At 47.5% G+C, this 12,118-nt stretch overlaps 1 protein-coding gene across 1 annotated transcript in view; it reads left to right on the top strand.

The window, feature by feature from the left end:
- The first annotated feature begins 4,721 nt into the window (after positions 1 to 4,721).
- Positions 4,722 to 12,118, top strand: part of BSDC1 (BSD domain containing 1) — a 257,684-nt gene continuing 250,287 nt past the window's right edge. The window contains exon 1 of the mRNA XM_086955699.1: positions 4,722 to 4,765. Coding sequence (XP_086811825.1) covers positions 4,755 to 4,765 — 11 coding nt within the window. The 5' untranslated portion in view covers positions 4,722 to 4,754. The remainder of the gene's footprint in view (positions 4,766 to 12,118) is intronic.

Genomic DNA, 12,118 nt, shown 5'->3' with positions numbered 1-12,118 from the left:
GTCTGCAGAAGGAAAATGGCCCGCAACACAGTGAAATTTGTCAACATGGACCAGGAAGAGGGGGAAGGAAGAGGCCACGTGGAAGAGGACGAAGTGCTGTGCATCGAGGAACAGGTACTGAGTGTAGGCACCAGGAGATCGAATAAACCAGTGCTGGACATGTTAATAGGGGGCGTAATGATAAGTATATTGGCGGACTCAGGCTCACCATACCCGTTGGTACAAAGAACAGTATGGACAGAGAAGTTCATGCCCCATCTAGGTCCGCACTTGGAGCCACCGGACATCAGACCGGTCACGTACCTGGGAAATCGCATCCCCATTGCAGGTTATCGACTACTAACATTTGAGTTCAGAGGACGCAGTGCAGAGTGCAAACTATATGTGACGGAGAAAGGCCCATCGGTATTGGGTTGGATGGACCAAGGAGACTTGGGCATCAAGCTGGACCCTGGCGGAGCAGTGCAGGTACTACTGACGGAACCTGAACCGTGGCCAGACATGGCGAAATGGAAAAAAGACTTTCTCAAAGTGTTCGGCGGAAGAGTCGGGAACCTGGAGAAGTTTTCGCATAAGATCATCCTCAAGACGGACACTACACCAGTGGCACATAAAGTAAGGAATGTACAGATAGCCGTGAGGGAGGCGGTGCAGAAAGAGCTGTGCGACTTGGAAGGAAACGGAATTATTGAACCAATCACATGCGCGGAGTGTCTGGCCCCCCTGGTGGTGGTGATGAAACCTAACGGCAAGGTCCGGCTGTGCGTGGACCTGCGCGAACTTAACAAGAACATTGTAGTGGAGAACTTCCCGCTGCCCCGCATAGGAAATGCTGGCAAAGACCAAAGGAAAGAAATGGTACTCCACCATAGACCTGACGTCGGCGTACCACCAAATAGCGTTACACCCAGAGAGCAGGAGGCTGACATCATTCATCACCCCCTTCGGATGCTACCAATTCTGTAGGATGCCCTTCGGCTTGGCATCGGCAGCGGCGGTCTTCCAAAAGCTGATGCACCGTCTCTTTAAGGACATGGAAGGAGTCCAGTACTTCCAAGATGACATTTTGGTCATGGGGGGTGACCAACGAGACCACGATGCAAAGTTGGCCAAAGTACTGAGGGTGCTGGAAGACAAGGGACTGACTGCCGAGTGGGAGAAATGCCACCTAGGCATGGCATCCATCACCTACCTGGGGCACGAAATCAGTGAACTAGGAATCACGCGGAAGAAAAAGAACGTAAGAGCGATATGCAAAGCACCACCACCCGTTAGCAAGGAGGAAGTCAGGTCCTTCCTGGGCATGGCAGAGTACTATAGCAAATTCATACAGGATTTTGCTTCCAAAACCCAACACATGCGGTTGTTGACAAGAGAGAAAACGACGTTTGAATGGACAGAAGAAACGCAGAGGGAGTTCGAGGACGTCAAGAGAGAGGTAACACAAGCCATACCCCTCCAAGGGTATGACCCACAGGGGCGAACAGTGGTAACAACTGATGCCAGCGACAAAGGACTCGGCGCAGTCCTTATGCAAGACAGGGGTGGAGGAACAATGGAGACCCTTAGTTTTGCGTCCAGGACCCTGACAGACACTGAAAAAAAGTTCAGTGTTATCGAAAAGGAGATGTTGGCAGTGGTTTGGGCCATGGGGAGATTTCGCCAGTTCCTATGGGGTACAAGATTCCAACTAAGAACAGACCACAAGCCATTGGTACGAGTCCTCACATCCAGTGGGCATGCGAATGCCACCCCGAGAATAGCGAAAATGACTCTCAAACTACTGGAGTATCGGTATGATGTAATGTACATCCCGGGTAGCAGAAATAAAGTCGCTGACTATCTAAGCATAGCAGCAGCTATGGAGTCAGCAAGAGAAGATAAGGAAGAAGGGGATGAAATGGTGGCATTGATGGAGGACCCGGAGAAGGTGATAAGCGACCTAGAATGGAAGGACGCATACCAGGCAGACAAGAACCTCCAGGAGGTGAAGGGGTACATCACAGGAGGATGGCTGGAAAAGAAACACCTGAGTGGAGACATGAGGAAGTATTTCGAAGTAAGAGAGGAGCTCTCACTTGGAGACAAGGGAGTCTTTATGTATCGAGGGGACAAAGTAGTACCCCCAGAAGGACTCATCCCCAGACTACTAGCCATACTACACGAAGGCCATTTAGGAATTGGAAAGACCAAATTGAGAGCCAAACAGGGTTACTGGTGGCCAGGCATGGATACGCAAACCGAGAGACACGTAAGGGAGTGTAACCAATGTCAGCAAGCAGATCAGACCATGACACCATTGAGGCCATCCATAGGAAAATTCGACACACCGAGGAACCCATGGGAAGAACTTTCCATCGATATATTGGGACCCATCCTGGACGAGCAAGGAACCTCTAAGTATTTATGCGTCCTGGTGGACAAATATTCCAAGTGGCCAGAAATACATGTGAACGAAGAAATAGACACGGACAATATACTAAAGTTTCTCACTGCCATCTTCCTCAGGGAAGGCATCCCCAAATCCATACTAAGTGACAATGGACCACAATTTACTTCTGACAAATGGTTAAAATACATGGAGAGGAATGGAGTCTGTTCCAAACACACTTCCATATACCATCCCGCAGGGAATGGACAAGTTGAACGATTCAATAGGGTCTTAATGGGCTCCATCCAAGCGGCCATCATGATGAGGAAGGACTGGGAAAAGGAACTGTTGCACATGATCTGGGCGTATCGCATCACCCCCACTGGGACGGGGTACAGTCCTTGCAGATTCTAAGAGGCAGAGACCCATTCACCAAGGACAATCTGGCGTAGAAAGAGAAGACGGTAACCAGCAAGTGGTCCCCAGCGGTTGTACAAGCAAATCTGGAAAGGGCCCAGAGAATATATTCGGAACACTACAATAAGAGAAGGAATGTAAAGGACACGCAGTTGGAAGAAGGAGAATGGGTAAGAGTCAAACTGGCCAAACTTCAACGGAAAGGGGATAGTAAATACAGCAGACCTCTACAAGTCAAAGAGGTTCTTGGCCGAGCAGCCAGGCTGAGTGACGGGAACGTATGGTCCCAGGATCGCATGGCTCGATGTAACAAAATTGTACAATGGGCTCCAGAGGCGCGGGAACCCGACGAGATGGACCAGTGCCCTCTGGGAACTGATACAGACATTCAGGAAGGAGAAATGGAAAGCACGGAACCAGGGGTGGAACAAGAAGACTGAGAATCCCCAGGCGCAGGCTGGACGAATCGAGAGGGAATAGAACTGGTGGACAGAGAAAGATCGTTGATCCAAAAAGGCAAGGAGGGGGGTGTCCCTGACCCAAGGGGGACCGGAAGGAACATCCACTCCGGTAAGGTACACCAGAGGTGGGCGATTGATGGTGAAACCCTCCAGGTTTCGGGACTATGAGATGGGCGATGGACTCTGAAGCCACCACAGACTAAGTTACTTGTTTGGACAAAAGGGGGAGATATGTAGAGTCGCCGCTCTAGTTGTTTCACGTCACGTGATGACGTGACATGAGACGGCGGACATCTTAGGTATCACGCGTTTCCGAGCGCGATCAGTCGGGCGCCGGAGCTGTGTACAGTTAACACGCTCGGCGCTCTGTGTGCTAATTATATAAATAAATCTACCTGCCTCAACCCCAGAGAGCCTCTGTCATTTCTATAAGGTCTATCTTTACATTATGTTTTAGGAGAAATAGCATCAAAGCTCATATTTGAAATAATCTAACAAGCAAGAGAACAGTGGACAATAATAGCCATAAATGTATTGCTATTTAAAGATCATAAACCAAGCCTCAATGCAAAACGCAGACAACAGATTGCATTTGCAATGCAATAGGTCTCGCATTTACGAAAGTTTAAGCTATTGGCATTGTAAATGACAATGCCTTTTATTTATGTTTTAATAACGAAAACAAAAATAAAAGGCATTGTCATTTGCAATGTCAATAGCTGAAACTCACGTAAATGCGAGACCTATTGTATTGCAAATGCTTGTTTATTTTGAGCCATGCTGCTATACAACAAAGCTATAAGAAATTGGCAAAGCCAATAGCTCTGTCATAGGCGAGACATATTGGCTTTGGCAATGCTTCTTTAAATTGCAATGTGGTATTTATCATCCTTGCATAAACCAAGAATTACAAGTCCCAGAATTTAAAGGCAATATCTGTACTAAATGAGTTACTTGAGCATGGAACTGGCAAACCTCAAAGTTCGGATAATTACTGCGACTTCAAGCCCAATTAATAATGAAGGTGCGGTTGGCTGAAAAGCAAGGATTCGCAGTCGCTGATTGTATCATAAGTGACGTGGCTAATATAAAGGTAAGCAGAGCGAAGACGAGGAACAGAGAGAGAGAGAGAGACTGTTTGGTTGAGTTATTGAAGCATACGATGAATGTAGAGGGAGAGATTATAAACTAAGAAATCTCGCATGTTCATGCTGCGAGTGTAAAAAGACAAAGTTTAACGGAACGTACACAAATGGTAATTTGACAAGTCTGGCATTGTGTCTCAGCTTTGGCCTCTTTCTCTTGTCCTCGTGTTCTCTCTAATTCTTACCGGTCACCAGTACCTAGAAATTGACATTACCTAGAAATCAACATTGCGGTCGCTATTCTATCCTTCAGTCCCCTCTCTGTGTCTACTAATCTAGTCTTTCTTTTTTGTTTATCACTCCCTGATCGCGCTTACGAGGGTCAAAGGTCGGTAAATATTGTGATGTCACACTGGCAAGATGGCGGAAGGGTGAGAGCAGCTGAGCTCGGGAAAGGGGCTGTCAACCATACCGTTGGGGCAGGGAGTGCTAAATACATAGAGGGCGAGAGAGGAGTATCAACTACAGTGGAACGTGTGTCGACCATGAAGTGTGGAGAGGCTGCGATGGTGCTAGACCGTATGGGCGATATATTAACTGTCAGCCCAACAGCATATATTGACTTCGCCCAGAAGGAAGGGTGCTTCGGAGTATTGCTTGCTATGTTATGTTATCTTGATGTGTGTGGCGCACTAATCACCCGAGAGTGTATACAGGCGCTTTGACATGTGTAGTTCCCAATGTGCTTATATAAAGAGCAAGGTCTTGCTTCTTGATGAACTCAAAAAGTGATGAGGAGGGTCTGATGTGTTGAGGTAGATCGTTGCATGGCTTGGTTGGAGAATGAGCGATCCCCAGTTTTGCTTTTGTCAATTGATTATCAGTTTTGGGGGTAGGGGGAGGAGGGCCGGTAGTGCTAATCAAATAGGAGAGACTACATTGCTTGTCAGGCAGCCGAGGGGTGGGAGTAGTGTGCCGTGGGACCTGGTGTTTCAGCTGCTGCCAGGTGCAGCAGTAGTACTCCTTTATAGGTGATCCCCAGCTGTTGGGGGAAGGCAGGTTTTACCCTGCAAATAGCGGTGGTGGTTTCAACGAAGTTACGTTGGTAATATGTATTTTTCTAAGCTCATACTGCATATTATGTCTGCATTTGGAAGAGGTTGTCAGTCTCTCGGAAAGGGTGTTAAGGCACCAGGAAATATTACAGCTATTGGCTCTACTCCCTAAATTCCATAAAAGCAGAATATTTTGAGACCGATTCATTTAGTTTTTCTTTTTCTCTATTTCGTTTTACAGATATGTTGCTAGTACGAATTTACAAAATTCCATTTACATTATGTGCATTAGAGGGTAGGGAGCTATCAAATCCTGCAAAGCATTTTGCGGTTGTCTGTTTATAATGAATGCCATCAACCACTTAATCATGTGTTTGCCCTCTGGCTACCATGCCTCTACTCATAGCACATGCTTTGTGCATCCTGGCACTGTTTGTTTTCCTTCTAATTGCTAAAGAAGCAACTAAATAGAAAGTGGGTGATATCGTGCATATATATCGAAAAGGCGTTGGGTCCTGACCTTTAGATGTTTACACTCCACACCGTCCTGATGTAAACCAAGAAAGGGAGTTGAGCTCCTTGTCCCAATTTATGCCCTTAACCGAAGGGGAAATGCTTGTCCCTAAAGTAGATTTGCAGGAGTCCCAGAGTCTATGTTCTTGCCTCTCCTGGTTGGCCGTGTACTTGCCTAGATCTGAGCAACAAATACACCCTGATGGAAAATCTATTATTTTTAATCTTTAGACCTTGTTTTTCGTTCATAGTCATGCAGAGTATGGTGGTGTTTTTATTTTGATTATAGATAAAGTTTCTCAGTTTTAATGTCGAGTAGAAAGATTTTACACAGATTTTTGATGTGATGTCTCGATGTAGCGCCAGTATGTCATTGGCAAATGTGTTTTTCTTCTGAGAATTGAAAGTTTTGCCTTATTTTTTAAGTACTGTATTATTCCCATGATTTGGTTCTATGGTTTTGGTAAACATAGTAACCATTTTGAACTCTGAAAACGGAGCCAATCCTTGTTTAAATTGATTATCACTACTTATTGTTTAAAAAAAACAAAAAAAATGGGTTTCTTTTTATTTATTCGTTATGGGACCTCCAGCACGGAGATTTCCCATTGGATAACCTGGTTGTATTTTTGCCAGCCCATGTTTAGCAGAAGACTAGTGAGCATGCTTTAAAATATTTTCCAGTATAAGTGACTGGAGTTTTATATTGTGTGTACTTTTTCAGTGTGCTACTGTAAAACAACTGAGCAGGGGAGCCCTCTTGTTTTGTCAAGTCTTTTTGATCTATTCACCAACTAAAACCAGTGCTAGAAAATGCTATCCAGCGTCTATGAACCAATAGATAATTTGGGACTCAAGCACTCAAAACATGTGTCTCTCCTCTCTGCTTTCAATACACCCTGGCCTTTTGCTCTGATCAAGACTCTGTCCCTCCATAATTTTTAGGTCTTGCTGGCATTGCAGCGCGAAGCGCTGCCGCCAACGAGACTTATAGTCACCGTGTTTCCTCCCAAGGGAGACAGACCTGGGCTCTAGCCGATTCAGGTCTGGGCACGAGCCGATTCAGGTCTGTGAACACGCTTGTGCACGTTAATTAATGCACAGCACGTTAGGCACCGCAAGTAACAATTATCACAGCATGGAACAGGCGCCCCAGGCTGCTGGAGCACTCAACTATAATTAATGCGCAGTTGAGTGCTCCAGCAGCGTGGGGCGCCTCTCGGCATGCTGTGATAATTATTAGGGCTCGCCTGCGTTGCAAGTGATACAGACCGGTGCACAAGCAGACACCGGTCTGTGAACGCGCGAGCCGCAGGGACCAACGTGCACGCTCCTGGCGTCACGCTCCTGGCGTCACGCTCCTGCCCTCCCGCGTCTCTTCCAGGGCGCTGCAGGCCGACTTGTTTTAAGGATGGCAAAGACCTGCGGTTGTTGCGGCAAGTAAGGAAAAATCTAATTAATAATAATAATTTGTCGAAAATTGAAGTTTGACTGGATTGTGGCTTTTTGTCAACAGGAAAGCCGTCCCTGTCCCTTCCCCCACCTCCACCCCCGTCCGGTAGTCCCTGCATGGGTGCAACTATGGGCACTTTTTTCCCCTTGCTCTCACTCCACCCACAATCACTACAGTTGAAACAGCAGTTGATACTGTTCTAAATAATAGTAGGGTCTGTCGTGGAGTGTTCTCAGTTGTGTTGCTGAGACATTAAAGCACAGTAAAAGGTGACACATATTGTGAACCTCTCTTTTTCCAGCGCCACAGTGCCAGCCTGCTGGAAACAGGCCAAACTGCTACCACTCCTTAAGAAAAATGGCCTAGATCCAAAAACTCCCGCTAATTTCCGGCCCATTTCTTTACTGCCAGCTCTAACAAAGATATGCGAAAAAGTTGCATTTTCACAGCTGGACCGATTCGTAGAAAACTCTCAAGCTCTCCACCCTGCGCAATCAGGCTTTAGAGCTGCTTTCAGTACAGAGACGGCCCTAGTTGAGGTCTCTGAGGCTATCCTGGAGTGCTTAGACGGAGGTGGCAGAGCGGCGCTGATTTTATTGGACCTCTCTGCCGCCTTCGATACGGTCCCTCACTCCCTCCTACTTACCAGACTAGCAGACATAGGCATAACTGGCCCTGCTCTCGGATGGTTAAGATCTTTCTTAGATGACAGGTCCCAGCAAGTGTGGATTCCGCCTTTCTCTTCCTCTCCCAAAAAACTTTCAACTGGCGTACCACAGGGCTCCACCTTAAGCCCCCTGCTTTTTAATGTCTATATGACCCCCCTTATCTATCTTGCGGAACCGCTAGGGGCCAAAATTATGGCCTACGCCGATGATACCCAGCTCTTGTTTACATGGCCCAAAAACAACCTGGACACGACGAGAGTCCAATTCTGCTTATCATCGGTCTTCCGCTGGCTGGCCATGGCTCAACTCAAGTGTAATGAGAGCAAATCTGAAATTCTGCTGTACGGCTCCTTCCCAGATAATTTCTACGATTCTCTCTGGCCCACCGATTTTCCCAGCCCCAAATCCACAGGTGGACCTGCAAAAAACCTAGGAATCTGGTTTAGCAATAATCTCAGATTTGAAGATCACCTGAAAAAACTCACCGGAATCTGCTTCTCCACTCTCAAAACTCTACGCAGATTCCTTCCTTTGCTTCCGCGATCAGCTAAGGAGACGGTCATTCGCGCTCTGATATTATCCAGATTGGATTACGCGAATGCTCTCTACTGCGGACTCCCAGCCTATCTGATCCACCGCCTCCAGGTCATCCAAAATGCTGCGGTCCGGCTGCTGTTTAACATCCCCAGAAGATCTAGCGTCCGCCAACCACTCCGAGACCTTCACTGGCTTCCAGTGGCTCAAAGGATCTTATTCAAGATCCTTGTGTTAGCATACCGTGCACTCCACCTAACAGGCCCTACCTATCTGAGAAAAAGATTTTCTCTTTATGCCCCCAACCGCCCTCTCAGATCAAGCAATCTTCATCAAATGACTGTACCAAAGTTCAAATATAGCAGACTCGGTGGACAATCCATTTCTGTTAGAGCGGCAAGAGCTTGGAATGCCCTCCCCCTGCAACTGAGAACAGCCCCTTCCATCATGGCATTTAGGAAAGGCCTAAAAACCTACCTCTTTAACACCAATGCCTAATGGCTGCCCCTCTTTTGCATTTACTGTGATCTGCCCCCTTCTTTTTCTCTCCGCGCCAGGATACTATACTATTTAGTAGCAGAGCGCGTTACAAAAGCCTCTATAATAAATAATAATAAAATGTAAAACTGTTATTGAAAAAATGTGCCCCATAGAGTGCACGGCCAAATTATACCCTTCAACCAGACGCAACAATAATATAAGGCGACTCCATCATACCCACTCAGCCTTCTATGCTCTACTAGCTGCTTCAGTCCAGCGACTTACGTTTTAGGAGCATCCCTGCAGTCATCACGCCTGACACTCAAACACAAAAACGGCCACATCTTTCAGACGATCACAACCTACTGTGCAGCATGCTGCCTGTCTGCTAACGAGCTTTGCTTAATCGTCTGGGATACAAAGCGATGCAGAAATGCAGCTACTCTATAGCGCCAGCCATCTTGAGTGGCATCGACAATAAATGTCTTGCATTCAGTTGTGGTGGTCTCGTGGCATGTGCCCTGCTGCCCACCTTACTACTTCCTTACACTGTAACACTCGGGATCAAAGGTTTGATAATCACTGCAGGCCGTTAGTTATTTTCGCATGGGGCAGACAGGAAGAGGGCCAGCTTCCTGCAGTGTTTTGTTCCTTCATAATATACACACACATTGAATTCTGAAGCTTTCAACGGATAGTTGTGATTGGGCAGAGTTCTGAACGGAGCCCAGTCGTGTTCACACATGTGACTGCTTAGGAACGGAAGGATGTTCTTATTGCAGATAGAAAAGTTAAAAATACCCCACAGATGTGTGCTGCACCAACTGAGTAGCGAGCCCGAATGGACATGCATTTGTAATTGGGAAGTCGAGCTGCCATGAAGTCCAGTTTAAAAAGAAAAGAAAGATTCTCCAACATTGTTTGGGCCTTCTGTTTATTTCAGTAAAGATTTGGCAAGTGTTGGGGAAATCTTTTTGGGTACGTCTGAAGGAATCTGTGTAAAGTTCCGGAGGAATCCCTCAAGACTTTGTAAAATGTGTATCACAACAATGAAAAGATTGTCCCTTTTCTCATGAACTGAAAGCACACATGTTGACTCATTCAGCTTCCTCTATCCCTATTGCGTCTTCTGTTAAGTGGTGCTGAGCTGAAGAAAGTGGTGTTTAAGCAGAAGAATGTGGCAGGTTCCCGTGGAAGTGGCTTGTAAGGAATTTGCCTGACTGGTGCCATGGAAAACCGACAGCGTGTTCAGGAAGACAGCTGTGCAGGGAGTGGGGGGCTGTGCAGGCAGGGACTGGGATACGTGCATGTAGGGAACAGGGTTATGCAGGCGGCCGGTGCGTGTGCTGAACCAGCCTGGGGAGGGCATCTTAGCAAGTTAAATATACATATTGGGCTCTTTAAATAACACAAAATATCCGGAATTTTGTTGTTAATATTTTCAGTTAATTTAGCCCCGTGTACGGGAACTGAGGCAGATAGGGTAGAAACGTGCGGATTAAAATCGAGAGTTTATGAGCACTCCGTATGATACGATGGTGCATTGGTTAGCGCCGTATGCAGATAATAATAAATATATTTGCCACGTTGGGTACCTACTTTTTATTATATTTGAGAGGTTAGCGCCTGGATCCCCCATCCATCCACCCCCCCCCCCCCCACACACATTACCTTGAATGCGGACCGTTTACACCATGTTAATTGCATGCGGGTGTGTATTGATAGGGTGACAGAGGCAGGTAGGCCTATTACGTGTACTCCTGTGACAGCTTTTCAGTACTGCTGCGCTGCACTTCTCCCCCTTCATGTCTCTTCTTGACTCGGAACTGCTTGATTCTAGGCTCGTCACTTTATGCGCCATGCTGGGGTTCTTATAGCTCGTCCCCACTCACACGTGATGTGCAAATGTGCTCTACTTCATGCCCATGCAGACAGCTCCCACAGAAAGTAATCCCCTGAAGTGATCGTTTTTAAAGCTACAGGTTTCAAAATCATTCCCAGGAATGACGTGAAATGATATTGTTTTATAAAGCGCACTAAAACCCAAGGTACCAGAGCGCTATTGCGAGACAGACTAATCTACAGAGTCAAACCAACCAAGAAGTAAGGGAACTGTAGTGAGAAAACCAAGTTTCCAAATGCGTTTTAAGGGAGTCTGCTTCAGAATTGTGAGTGGGCTCTGCCTTTCATCCTTCTGAAGTAGATAAAGCAAGCAGCATGAATCAGAGCCATACCTCCCTCATTTACTGATCTGATTGGTCCCAAACCAGGTTTCTTTCGCTTTGCCAACACCCGCCACAACGTTTGGAGCAGGTCTTCGAACCGCATGTACAGAAGACCTCTCCCCCATCCGTCCAGTACATTACAGATGGTACACAATATTTCATGTCCCTTCAGCACCCTCACACACCCTCTCATACCCTCACCCACTCTCTCACACACCCTCACTCACCCTCACACCCCAAACCCCCTCACACCCCAAACCCCCTCACCCTTACTCTCACACCCCCTCACCCTTACTCTCCCACCCACTCACCCTTACCCACCCTTACCCACCCTTACCCACCCTTACTCACCCTCACTCACCCTCACTCACCCTCACTCACCCTCACTCACCCTCACTCACCCTCACTCACCCTCACTCACCCTCACTCACCCTCACTCACCCTCACTCACCCTCACTCACCCCCACACACTTACACCCTCACACACCCCCTCACACACCCCCTCACACACCCCCTCACACACCCCCTCACACACCCCCTCACACACCCCCTCACACACCCCCTCACACACCCCCTCACACACCCTCATTCACCCTCTCACACACCCTCTCACCCTCCCATCCCCTCACCCTCCCATCCCCTCACCCTCCCATCCCCTCACCCTCCCATCAATCAATCAATCAGTGACACTTATAAAGCGCGCTACATACCCGTAGGGTCTCAAGGCGCTGGGGGGGGGGAGGGGGGGGGGGCGCTACTGCTCGAACAGCCAGGTCTTCAGCTTCTTCCTGAAGGAGAGGTGGTCTTGGGTCAGGCGCAGGTCGGGAGGGAGGGAGTTCCAGGTCTTGGCGGCCAG

Source organism: Lissotriton vulgaris, chromosome 2_1, assembly GCF_964263255.1.
Source record: "Lissotriton vulgaris chromosome 2_1, aLisVul1.2, whole genome shotgun sequence".
Lineage (NCBI taxonomy): Eukaryota > Metazoa > Chordata > Amphibia > Caudata > Salamandridae > Lissotriton > Lissotriton vulgaris.
Note: the sequence above shows the minus strand (reverse complement) of the source record. Positions and strands in the feature narration are given on the sequence as shown.